Source organism: Syngnathus acus, chromosome 5, assembly GCF_901709675.1.
Source record: "Syngnathus acus chromosome 5, fSynAcu1.2, whole genome shotgun sequence".
Taxonomy (NCBI): domain Eukaryota; kingdom Metazoa; phylum Chordata; class Actinopteri; order Syngnathiformes; family Syngnathidae; genus Syngnathus; species Syngnathus acus.
The window spans coordinates 13,232,088-13,246,014 of NC_051091.1; the positions used below are offsets into that span (position 1 = coordinate 13,232,088).

At 45.4% G+C, this 13,927-nt stretch overlaps 1 protein-coding gene across 4 annotated transcripts in view; it reads left to right on the forward strand.

The window, feature by feature from the left end:
* Positions 1-7,063, forward strand: part of LOC119123422 (recombining binding protein suppressor of hairless-like protein) — a 21,931-nt gene extending 14,868 nt beyond the window's left edge. For all 4 annotated transcript variants that reach the window (XM_037252539.1, XM_037252538.1, XM_037252541.1 and 1 more), the window contains one exon: positions 5,993-7,063. In XM_037252539.1, the coding sequence (XP_037108434.1) occupies positions 5,993-6,296 (304 nt within the window). In that variant the 3' untranslated portion in view covers positions 6,297-7,063. The remainder of the gene's footprint in view (positions 1-5,992) is intronic.
* Positions 7,064-13,927: the final 6,864 nt, after the last annotated feature.

Sequence of the window (13,927 nt, forward strand, 5' to 3'; positions counted from 1 at the left end):
TGGCCCAGTTCTTTCTTTTGATGACTTTGATGTAGACCCAGTCTCCTGGCTTGATGGGGTTGTCGACCTGTGAGGATGAAAGATCAGGCGGCAGTAAATTTGCATTTGACACCTCTGTCAGTCTGAGCGTTCTGATCATGTAATCTGCCAGGGACTGTTCTTCAATTTTATTGCCCTTTTGAATTGGGCAAATAAGAGTGTCTGCGAGAAGTGTTTGAGCACTTCCGAATGACTCCTCCTGACCAAAGACCATTTATGACAGAGGCTATCCCATTTATTGCCTCCTGTTTTATAGGAGATTCTCTGATCTTGGTTACTGGAGGAACGGACCTTAAGTCCTGTAGCAGATGGTTCCTTTGCCCATCCCCTTCTCAGTTAAATAATGTTGATTAGCCAGGGAAACGCATAAGCGCGTGCCCTTCCAAACAGCTACACCACTTCCTCATGGCTTCTTCAGTCACTTTTCAATCATCTTCCAATTGTTTACAGCAAAAGTTTGAGAAAAAAAAACTAACTCAATGGTACAACGCCGTATGTATTAGAGAATCTATATGCAGTAAAGTGTTGTATATATATAATTTTTATTTTTTATTTTTTTTTTTATCTCCCACTCTCTATACAACATTCCCTCCTTCTGAGGCTTGGCGACGCCCATGTCTCACACCTTGACAAACTGTCTGGGAGGATGTGTTCTTTACCACATATGACTCTATCATCATTTAATTTGATTTTCCTTCCAAAACGCTTCTCAGTTTCCCAGTTCACACATCTTCTGCATGTGTTACTGGTTCTCCAGTTATTTTATCTAGTTAATTAGCAATCCAAAAGCAACCTTTTTATTTCCTTTATGTATTTATTTCTTCCTTAGCATTTAACGTACTCAAAATCACTCTTTCTTCAAAGTCGCTCTACTAATTTTCGATAGTAGTGTCCAACAACGTCAACCATTCAACCTGTATATTCCCTTCATTCAGGCAATCAGTCATCAATGCTCATTTGCATCTCACACACAGTCTCCAAGAAGGAGACTTTCTATCACGTCGGTCCCAATTCATCCAAGCTCACCACACAACATTCACATACCGTTTTCATCTCAAGGTTCCTGATAGAACAATCCACCAATCCAAAAAAAAACTCAACACACAAAAAAACTGCTGGCAAATCAATCAGAAGTCTTTCTTTGTTTTTAAATTTGAAGAACCCAATCTCTCAGAATCAGCTCGCATATAGAAGTTTGTATAATCTTATAACACAACCAGTCAATTATTTCTATTAAATGTGAACGTCTTACGTTCACAATTTTGATTCTTCCAATTCCTGAAAGCATGTTCTGTCGTTTCTTACTTAACATGCACTAGTGTGGATCAGTTTCTGCTCGCAAACAGATTTCTCTCTTTTCCTCTCATTTTTATCTTTCAAAAGCGTTTCTGTTCTACGGTGCAAATTGGATAGACCACAGTCTAGCAAATTTCTGTACACTAAAAGGTCAGCCAATTTTCATAATTTTAACACGCATGCACAGCTCTCGCGCGCGTAAGGTAGATCCCAGCACCAATGATTCGTCACAGGCTGGCCATTTCCTGTGGTCGATCATGAGCTGGTCCCTCCCACGCACACGAGGACAGCACATTCTAAGTTTTATTTATCTTCTAGAAGCCAGTTGCATTCATTTACCGCTTGTTTTGCAAATTTTAACTTTAGTGTACATACACAATTTGATCTCTGGTCATTTGTCATTGGGCATACAACAGCATTGTCATACTCCTTGCATGGACAGGAGCTCTAACAATCTAAAAACGTTCTAATAATCTGACAATGACATGTCTTGCTTTCATATGGACATCTGTTATTTCTTCCTCTGTAGGAGCACAAGAGATCACAGGGGAGGAATCTAGTCACGCTGACAATTTGGCTTTTCCTCTGCCCCTTCCTCCACCCTTTGATAGGTGTCGTTTTGCCTGACGACACTCTCTTGCGAAGTGTCCCCGTCTCCCACAGTTCCAACAGTTGTCAGAATCTGATGGGGGTTTTGACTTATATTGCGGCCTGCGACCTTGTTGGCCTCTTCCTCTGGCCTGCTGGGACCCATGAAAGAAGACTGTTGTATCTTCATCTAGGTCAACATCATCATCATCGCCTAGATGAAATACATCAGAACTTTTGGCCCATTGCATAGTTGTTGTCACACTTGCAATATCTACTTCCACCAAATGTTTCCTCACCCAGTTGCCGAAGTCGGGGGGGGAAACAGTGATGAGCGCGTTTTTAAGACGTTGCTGATAAGCACTCTCAGCCGCATCATCGAATGGGGTGCCACTGTGCACCCAGAATTCTTTTTCAAATCTTAATTGAATGGCGGTCTCATCACTTTTTATCTTTCCAGGTTTTGTCTCCTGAATTTGTTCTCTTTTCTCTTGTGAAGCTTTCAACCACATTCTAGCACAATTCAACTCTCTCTCTTTTCTTTTCTTTTTCAGTCCCTTTGTCGTTCTATCTACACTCTCCTCCAAAACATCAACCACCATCTTCCACACTTCAACTTTCAACGTCCCTTCTACTCCATACTTTTTCTTCCACTTTGGCATGTATTGCATACAATTAAGAAATTTACATGCCATGTACTTCTCATCTCCTTCAAGAGCTAGGGATTTACCGGTTTTGTTTCCCATCTTAATTAGGTATTTTAGGTTTATACAATTTTTTTTATTTTTATTTTCTTTGAGGATCCTCAATGCAGGTTTAAATTGACCTTCCACCAAATTCTCTTTGCGGTCAATTTATCCTACCAGTCGCACTCTCAACCACACAAACTCCAGCGCTTTTTAATTTTAGGCCTATCCAGGATGGGTGTAAAACCCCCCCAAACAGCTTGGAGGAACGGACAGAAAAAAGAATCTACGCCCTTCTTCAATTAGGAAAAAGAAACTCTGTTCTTTCTTAGCCCGTTCCTTCCACTGGGACTTGAACCCAAGCTGTTCTTTGGCCGGAGAAACGTACAAAGAAATATCTACACCCTTCTTTGATGAACAAAAAAGAAGCTCCGTGTTTCTTAGCACGTTCCTTCCACTGGGACTCTAACCCAAGCCAGATCCCTCAGCTTGGAAGAACAGACAAAGAAGAATCTACGCACTTCTTCGATGAACGAAAAAGAAGCTCTGCTTTTCTTAGTCTGTTACTTCCCCTGGGACTCGAACCCAAGCTATATTCCGTGCACCTCTACCTTTTTACGCGTTTCACAACAACACAATCACACAACTTTAGGGCGTTAACTTACTTGTCCCCTGGTTCGTTGCACTGCCGGGTCCCGTCAATCCACCTCTGTCAGACGAAGGCAGACCTAAGACGCTGGCCCAGCGAAGGATTTCCTTCCCAGGTCTTTCTTTACCAGGTCCTCCTAATGGACGCTGGCCCGTCGACGGTGTACAGCGCGTCGTCCTCCGTCAGCCAGATGGCGGGTATGAGGGTCCCGGGTTTCGGCACCAAAATGTTAGGGTAGTGCTCACTCTAACTTATTTTGCAAGAACCACACTGGAGACAAGTTAGTCGTTTCAAACACCTGCAGGCGGAGAGTTCACTCGTCGCTGTGCTTACAGCGATGGTCGAATGAAGTCTGAAGTCAGGCCTCATCAGGTGCATATTTATTGAGAAGAAACACAGTGGGGTTGAAAGTGGGGGTGTGAGAACCCAGGAAGGGGTGAAGACGCTCCCCTGCTGATCAAAGCATAGCAGGGGGCCTTTTACGACTTTGTGGAAACAAAGCAACTTTGATTGCTTCCTCTGCAGCTAGTCAATCAGGTGAAAATATCTTAGCACTTTGGTCTACTACTTTGGTAAGACAGGACAAGCTAGGTAAATTATTACAGGTTACATTCCAACATAATCATACGATGAAGATATTCTGCAAACCCTAACACCATCCCTGAAGACATCTCCAGAGATGCCTGGCTGGCAGCAGTTTGGAAGCAGGAGTGGGAGGCAGCTGGCCACTCCCTCATGCACCGTTATGTCTGGGAACCAGGAGACGGCGCCATAGGAGGAGACGAACTACCTCGCCAGCAGTGGACCACACTGAACCGCTTAAGAACTGGTGTTGGGCGCTTCAACATGTCTATGCGGCAGTGGGGACTGGCGGACAGTGCGGCATGCGAGTGTGAAGACCCCGAGCAGACAGCCAACCACATCATCAACACCTGCCCCCTATATAGACCACCCTCAGAGGCCGGCCTCTTCGACCTGGGACCAGAGATGCTGGCGTGGCTCCACGACACCAAGTTGGAGCTCTGACGTTATACGAGAGAGAGAGCCAGTAGAACGATGGAGTCCCCAGAAGGAGCGCTCTCCAGCACTTCCTCCAGGGACTCCAAAAAAGGTGGGTACTCTGAGCTGCTGTTTGGTGCATAGACACAAACAACAGACAGGACCTGTCCCCCCACCCGAAGGCGGAGGGAGGCTACCCTCTCGTTCACCGGGGTGAACCCCAATGTGCAGGCGCCCAGTTGGGGGCAATAAGTATACCCACACCTGCTCGACGCCTCTCACTGTGGGCAACTCCAGAGTGGAAGAGAGTCCAGCCCCTCTCGAGAGGGCTTGTACCGGAACCCAAACTGTGTGTGGAGGCAAGTCCGACTATGTCTAGTCGGAACTTTTCTGCCTCGCACACCAGCTCGGGCTCCTTTCCAGCCAGAGAGGTGACATTCCATGTCCCAAGAGCCAACTTCTGCAGCCGGGGATCGGACCGCCAAGGCCTGCCTTTGGCCCAGCTTACACTGCACCCGACCCCTTTGGCCCCTCCCACAGGTGGTGAGCTCATGGGAAGGGGGACCCACGTTTCCTTTTTGGGCTGTGCCCGGCCGGGCCCCATGGGCGAAGGCTTCCCCTTCGAGCCCCACCTCCAAGCCTGGCTCCAGAGGGGGGCCCCGGTGACCCGTGTCCGGGCGAGGGAAAACTAAGTCCGATTTTCTTAATCATCATAAGGGGTTTTGTGAGCCGTGCTTTGTCTGGCCCCTCACCTAGGACCCTTTTGCCATGGTTGACCCTACCAGGGGCATGAAGCCCCAGACAACATGGCTCCTAGGATCATTGGGGCACGCAAATCCCTCCACCACGATGCATTACTGTTTGTCTCCCTTTGCAAACGTCTACGCAAGTGGATTTGCAAAACTGGCACACTTTTGCAACGGCACTTTTGTGAAGGCCTCGCACTGACTTGAAAGACGGATTCCAGACATTCGGCCTAGCGAGGAAGCCCACCTTGCCCAATCTCCTTTTGATTCTTTGCAATCGTAAACCTGATCAACCCCCCAAAATGGATCTGGTAGTGTTTGACACCATTCTTGGGTCACGGCAGGCGAGCTGAGCCAAGCGGGTGCCATCGAGATGCTGGTAGGACGATCCAAAGACTCTCCTGCTTCCACGTGACGCCATTCCGGACGGACAATGCAGACCTTGTGGCTCAGCTGCCGAGAGCAGCAGAGGTGACAGGGGAACCCCCCCCCAAGTGCCTATCTTCAAACCCTCCTTTGAAAGCTCAACTTGAAGGCCTTCTTTGGAACCTTGACTCTGGTTTCAAGGCCTCGTTTCCCACCGCAACCCTTAGTTGAGCCTCCTTTGAGATCCAAAGCCTTTTTAAACCCTTCTTAAACCCTGATTGGAATGCAAAGCATGAAACCCCAACTCTGCCTTGAACTTGAAACGTCAAACCTTCATGTTGGATCCAAACGTCCATCCTAACAAAATGTGCGCAGGCCTAACCCTGGAGCCTTAATTTGAAAAGGTCAACCTGTCTTAAAACCCTTGAAGCCATAAAAGCCCATTTTGAACTTGGGAGCCTTACCTGACACTCTACCGCAGGCTTCAAGCGCTCACGTTAGACTAAGTCCGTAATTTTGGTGGCCAACTTTGAAGCTTCTGCCCAGAGCTTGAAGCTAACGGCTGACTTGAAACCTTACCCCGGCCTAATTTGAAACCCTCTTGTGCTTCATTTGGTGCTTAGGTCCACCAAGTGCCTAGTTTGCACGGTTCCCGATGTGTGCGCGTTGCAGTGCGGTTGCTACGGCGCCGACAGCCGTCACGAAGGTGGTGGCACGGTGACAGTGCCGATCTCCCTGCGGCGCCCGTGCGACGACCTCGACTACCGCACAACCTTCAGCTTCACGTACACGCCTGAGAGGCCGCGCCGCCTGACACCTCCAGCGGCAGGCGCCCTCAGGACAGCAGCAGCTGGGCACCGCGATGACGCCATGTTGAACAGCATACACCACGAGTTTGCCAGGACCAACTTCCAACTCTTCGCTTGAAGTCCTAACCCGGCTTTTTCCAGCCAATCTTTGTTTGACACCCTATTTTGAAAGCCTCAAATTGCCATGAAAACCTCAACTTGAAACTGCTCGTGTGGTTTGGAAAGCCCTACTCTGAAATCCTCCCCTTCTATTCTCACCTTTGTTGAAACATCCTAATTTGTGAACGTGAAGGTGTAACTTCAGATTTGAATCTACACTTTGGCTAAAACTCTTATGTTGCTTTCAAGTCCAACCGTGGCTTGCTTGCTTCATGAGTGACCATCACAAATAAAAGCACCAAATGCCATCCATTCTTGTCTGGTGTGTGTGTGCGTGTGTGCGTGCGTGCCTGCGTGCGTGTGCGTGCGTGCGTGCGTGCGTGCGTGCGTGCGTGTGTGTGTGTGTGTGTGTGTGTGTGTGAGCGCGTGTGATGAGCAAGGAACAGAGATGAGCGATGGTTTTGAACAAGTTCCTTATTTGTGCTTACTTGGATGACAATGATGCCAATGATGACGAACAAAAGAAGCAAAACGACAAGAGTCAAAAAGGTCATCGCCAGATCTTTTCCCAATCCTCTTCACTGACCCCAAGCCATACTCCTGCTTTGCCTCGTTTCGAACGCCAAAGGTGCAGCCCTGATTTCCAACAGGTGTTGTGCCAGATTTGGTTCCCCGTGAGGATTTGTTTCCCCTGACGCGGGAGCGCGCACCCCTTGTTTGGAAAGCGAAAAACCGATGCCGTACGGCGTCAGCACTATGTTGTTTTCAATAAAAACATGAAGGACACACGTTTGCGTGAGTCGATTTTAATTTTTAGGAAGGATTTATTCAGGCACGTGCACTCATAGGAGGCAAGTGAGGCAGTGCCTCACCTTGCCACCAGGGGCGGTAAAGGGCTCAACATGGTTGAATAGTATAATAAAACATAATGTAATATCTGTCCTGTGGTCTATGCTTTTAATCCAATTTTGGTGTGTTTCCTATACATTTGGATCATTTTCATAGTCAAAATAGCTGTATTTCTTGTTCAAATAACAACGGGAGACGAGAATCATGGAGGCTGAGGCAGTGACAGGTAGTGCCTCTCAGGGCATGTGTGTGAGAGTGTGCACCACTCACACACTGTACTGAGCGCGTGCAAACGGCGCGTGCTTGCAGTCAGCGGGAAAATATGGGCCTAGAGGCAGCCAGTACCTTTGCCTCAAAGATGGGGCGATAGTGAGCCTGCGGCTAATAGTTCACGACACGAGTAAATGTGAGAGTAAATTAAGAAGAAAAAAAAAAAAAGAAAAACAACCAACAACATTGTGCTAACGCGTTGCTATTTGGCTTTATTTTCCCTGAAAATGGAGGATATAATCTCGAAGATAAGAAATTTTTCAAAACTTGACTTTCAGTCAAAGCAAGAAATCATAAGTAAGGGAAGACCAACGCCAGATTTGCGAGGATTAATTCAAACTACGGGCCTTTTACAAGAGAGACTTGTAAAACTCAAAGAAAAGGACAAAAAGGAGGACTTCTACAACAAAGTCATCGAGATCTTTGTCCAGAAGGACAGGAGAATGGACTTCATTTACAAGTAAAGGTAAGAATACTGCAGTGGTGTGTTTAATTGTACAGTGGTGTGTTTAAAATGTTATTAAATTTAATCAAGAATGGGATAACAACCATGTATGCTTGTAAATCTGACTTGTGAGTCAGTGCCTTAGCGTCATACAGTACGTTTGTAAATCTGACTCTGAGTCAGTGCCTCACCAACCCCAACCCTCACCGCACGTCCCTGCCCCAGTCATACAGCTAAAATTTACATCCTCATCCGGATCTGTCGCCAAAATAATGTCCACGTTTTATAGGACTTTTCTATTATTATTCTCTCGTGACAGTCGATCAGAGATGTCCCAGACATCCTATCCTGTTTCACATGCCCCCTCTCTCGGGGCATTTCTTCTTTCTCATTCATCATTCACACCAGGCATGTCACTCACACTGTTCACGTTTCCCCATTAAGTTTCATGTTATTTCTCCATTTTTATTTGCCTTTTTCTTTTTTCTATTTTTATTGAACATTTTCATTTTCCTATTGGGGCCACTCCCTCCTTTCAAAATTCACAATTTGACGACTTTTGACTAGGGGAGACAAACCCCCCCCCGAGCCAGCCACGTGCACATCAGATCCATTAACTATCCCCCTGAGGAGCCCCACTCTCTTCCCCCACACCAGGCACGAGCATACCGCAAAAACATGAGTGAAAGCACCTCACCTCAAACTCAGCCAGCCGGCCGGACGCCCGATGCTCACACCCAGGTGGACGAGGGCTCCCCGGAGAACAAGAGAACTGTTCCTGACGCCAAAAATGTGGTGAATTCTCTTCGATGTTCTGCTGGTCTCCAAGATCAAACGGTGGATAGGTGGCTGGCTCAGGGAAGGAAAACGTCAGTGACCCACGGCTGATTGGGGAAAGATTTTATTCAACCGATGTCAGAATTGAAGTGTCTCTCTCTAGCCAAAAAAAGAAGTCCCCCTGTCTTCTGCCGCCTTGGGTCTTAAACCCCGCGCCCCCCCTGACCCGGGTCCATGCACACGAGGGCAGCTGGTCGAATTCTCCCCCGCCAGCCTGCTTTGTTGATTCTAACCAAATGGCCGATTCCTGTATCTTGGTGCCAGGAAGTCTCCCTTCCTGGCCCCGGCTCCATAAAATCTCATGCGCGCGTGATCTGGTCACCTCTAAACTTAGAAGTGAAATATACATTGCATGAGACCTAAATAAAAATACACCACAGGAGCAAATCCAAGTTGCTTGAAATCCAGTGTGAAGTTCCCACAGTCAGCGATGGTTTGGGGAGCTGCTGCTGGTGTTGGTCCACTGTGTTTCATCAAGTCCAGAGTAAATGCAGATTTTAGAGCATTACATGCTTCCGTCTGCTGAAAAGCTCTATGGAGATGATGATTTCATTTTCCAGCATGATCTGGCACCTACCCACAGTGCCAAAACCACCAGTAAATGGTGTACTGACCATGTCATTACTGTCCTCGATTGGCCTGCCAATTCCCCTGACCTGAACCCCATAGAGAATTTGTGGGGTATTGTGAAGAAGAAGCTGAAAGACACCAGACCCAACAATGCAAATGAGCTAAAGGCCGCTATTGAAGCATCCTGGGTATCCATAACACCTCAGCAATGCCACAGGCTGATTGCCTCCATGCCAAGCCGCATTGATGCAGTAATCTGTGCAAAAGGATTCCCAACCAAGTACTGAGTGCATCAATGGACATTTTCAAATGTTTGATTTTGTTTTTCTGTTATAAATCTTTTTTTTCCACTTGGTCTGAGGAAATATTCTAATATTTTGAGATAGGATATTTGAGTTTTCTTTCGATGTAAGCCATAATCAGCAATATTAAAATAATAAAAGGCTTGGAATATTTCAGTTGAATTGTACTGAATCCAGAATGTATGAGATTTTTGTTTTTTTAATTGCATTACAGAAAATAAAGAACTTTATCACAATATTAAAATTTTCTGAGACAGTCCTGTATAATTATATAATAACAAGAACTCCCAGCAATACAATATTCAGCGTTCCTCAGACCCTGTGAGCCAGTAGTTAGTGGACTGAAAGTGACGGACAAATCCTTTACCCGGTTGTGGCAGCCTTGCTAGCTTTGGGGTTGCCCGCCCTTGCTTAACAATGTCCAGCTTTTCTTGAAAAGTACGTCTTGAAAATGGCTGACAGTAAATCTGCAACCAAATTCATTTCTTCCCCTCCTTCAGCAATTGTGGGTTGACAAAACAGCTATTAAATCAACACAACAATATCTTTGCTTGTGCAGCTCGCTACAGATGCAGTTTGCTAGCTCAGGCTAGTACACTCTCTGACTGTCCAATCAAAGAGTGTGAATACACTGACGTTTCCGTACGCCTCCTAAAGGGCCTTGGTGTCGCCAACTCAAAATCTGATTGGTTGAAGCAGCAGTTTGATCGACCTTTATTTTATGCTCCAGGGCCCGCAGAACTGATTGTGAAGGCCTCGAGGCAGACTTCTTTGACCCTGGCACCAAATAGTGGCTGAAATTGGTTAAATGCTTAAATATGAAACTTCACGTCTGGAAGCAGCGCAACCAGGAGGCTAGCAATGAAAGGAAGCGGACAGATCATTTGGAATTATTTAATACGTATTCATGGATAAAATCGGTCTGTGATTCAGATATTTTTAGGCCAGCAGAGAAGGCCTTGCAGGCCCTGACGGCCCACCACAGCTCAAAATACACCCACAAGAAGTGAAAACAGCGCGCACAGCTCCAAAATCAGCAGAAAGACTGACGCTAATGCCATGAAAACGAGTGCAGACACAATATTATTAAAATGAAATACAGGTTATTATTTTTGTGTCATCTCAAACTTACCGCTTTATTATGTCCGTCGTTTCCATAGATTGAAGGAACTGAACCATCAATGAAATTAAGTCTTTCGGCAAATCCTTCTCTATACTGACAAAAGATTTCTGAAACACTCCTTAACAAGCAGGACTTTGCCCACAGATGTAGAAACACTGCTTGAAAAATGAAATTTGACCAGGCACTTCTTTGGGGTTCTGATATTGTGCAATGATTTGTGTGGATTGATGCATCCAACAACGGAACATTTTGATCTCTCCACTTCGGCATCTTTGAGTTGTTTGGACTACAAAAGTCTCACCAAGTAATAAACAAGACGGATTGTCTTAAACATGGCGGATCCCCCATGTTTATGACTCGGATTTATGTTTGGCAACACCCATTACCTTGTTTGGTTTGTCCCGCCCCAACGGATGTAATGTAATAGATAAAAAAAAACATCATAGAAAACGGAGACTGGAGGGATATATTTCACTTTTCCACACTCCTGGATTCTCCAGATACACAAGAAAAGTATTTTAAAAGCAAAAAAAGTCAATTTTCATTGATACGTGTCTTTTAAGAAGCCATAACCCATTGTTCAAACCCCAACAGTCTTGAAATGCTAATTTGAACCCCAACCTATTGTTGAAATTCTAATTGCAAAACCTAATTTGAAACCATTACTAAGTTTTGAATCCTTATTTGACACCACAATCTTGTCTTGAAACCCTGATCCACCCCTTCCCCTGTCTTCCTGTCTGTATTGGTGTCAGGCCCGTTCGTGTTGGAAACGTTGCTGAACGGTTGCCGTCGGCGACAATCGTGCGGCGACCCCGCCCCACCGCCTCACGTCAAGATAAGATAAGATAAGATAATCCTTTATTATTCACTCAATGGGGAAACTCCTGTGTAAGCAGCAGTACACTTAACATATACACACACACGCATGCTTTTTAAAAAAGTCAACAGAAAGTCCTTGATCGAAGACATGGTCGGTCGCTACCGCAGCCCCTGCTCGGAGCCCGCCGACTTTAGACGGCGGGCCGAACGCGATTTAAGTGAACTTGATTGATCTGCATCGAGGGAGTACACAATTCTTTGTGTGTGATATCTAGTTATCATATTAAGTCAAAAACAATTTGTTGGGAGCTAATTTTTGGTCATCCTTTTTCACAATCTTACGTTTTAATGAAATGTTTTCTCATGCATATCGTTGGACACCTCTACCTGATAAACCAATGACAATTCGCATACGGGGATTAGGGACTCCCCCAAAATGTGAACAAGATGGAACTGCATGATGTCTGCATTGTATCGGAAGACAGTGAAGTGCATTTTTATTTAGGTCTCATGCCAGAGGCGTAGCCAGGAATTTTTCCAGTAGGGGCGCACGCCCACAGGAAAAAAAATCGAACATCACCCACGCCGTTCGCTGATCGCTAAAACAACATCCGGGTCCGGGAGGCAAACGGTGAATGGATAACATCGCGCACATAGAATAGCGCAAGCACATTCGCGCAAGACCGAAAGAAAAAAACGGCATGAAAATGAAGAATCGAAAAAGCTCGATTTTTTTCAACCGGGGCGCAGGGAGTCCTAACCGGGGCGCCGCCCCGGCTCGCCCCGGCTTGGCTACGCCTCTGTCTCATGCAATGTATATTTCACTTCTAAGCTTAGGGGTGACCAGGTCACGCGCGGATGGGAGGGGGGCGGGGTATAAGATCCAAGGCGGGAGAAGACAGGGGGACTTATTTTTTTGGCTAGAGAGAGACACTTCAATTCTGACATCGGTTGAATAAAATCTTTCCCCAATCAGCCGTGGGTCACGGAAGTTTTCCTTCCCTGAGCCAGCCACCTATCCACCGTTTGATCTTGGAGACCAGCAGAACATCGAAGAGAATTCACCACAACAGTAAATACAATTCTAATAAAACTTTCAAGACTATGATCCAACTTGTGTAGTGTTTTCATTCATTTTTACTAAGATAGTTGAACCCTGGCATATTTCCTCTTGTATTTCGCAAACTGTATTCAGCCATACTGACGTTACCAAACTTGCTTGCAATTAACCTAGATGGCTAACGTTAACGTGATATTAACGTTAGTGCTTGTAATGTTACTAGGTGGCGTATTTATTTATTTAGGTATTTACAGTGGGAAAGATTGAAGATGGGGTGCTGCATGCATGTGTGCCATTCATGTAGAGCCCACTAAAATAATTCCATTTTCAGATACAAGTTGGGTCAAATTTATTAATTGTACATTGCAGTGGGTTAATTTAGATGTCCCAGAGAGTGCAATAGCACAATTTGCTGTTAAAACATTCAATTTAACAGTTAACAGCCCGATTCCAGATGTGCTAGCTAATGCAAGTTACCACAGAGAATGCTACGTGCAATTTGCAAACACACGGAACATAGAGGCTGCCCGCAAGAGGAAGGAAAAAATGACAAAGACTGCAAAAGGTTCGTACCAAATTAGATCAGATTAGATTCAAATTTATTGTAAATGTACAGCACAAGTACAGTACAGCGAAAATAACTTTGACATCCAACCAGAAGTGCAAAAAGCAGTACAGTGCAGAGTAAAAAGTAATACTGAGCAGTAGGTACAGTGCAATTAGGTAAATATGAGGTGAGTTATACTATGCAGGATAATCTACATGAGGGACGAGTATGGATATGGCTAGCTAAGTATTTACAATAAGCTGCAGTAAAACAAATATTTGCAGGCGGTACTAGAATGCTAATTATAAATATAGGGTTATAAATATTCAACATAGTGTCAGTATAACCAGATGTGAACAGATATGTACAAGCCGAGTAAGAGTGATGAATAAATATATAGGATAGGAATGCAGCAATTATATGCAGATATGGACAGTATATGCAGGTAATACAGGTGTTGTTGTGGTGGGGTTGTTGTGCTGCCGGGTTCAGAATGATAAGAGTTCAGGGGGATGACAGGGGTGTTGTGCTGCGGAGTTCAGGGCGATGACGGCAGAGGGGAAAAAGCTTTTCCTCTGTCTACTCGTCTTGACCCGAAGAGTCCGTCCGGTATCGCTTCCTAGAAGGAAGAAGAGTAAACAGTCTGTGGTTGGGATCATAGGAGTCTTTGATGATGCACTTTACTTTAGCCCTGTAAGACCCAGACGTAGTAAAACATGTAAAAAAAATCACCGTAATTTTCGGACTATAAATCGCGTTTTTTTTTCATAGTTTGGGTGGGGGGGCGACTTATAATAAGGAGCGACTTATGTTTTTTTTCCAAAA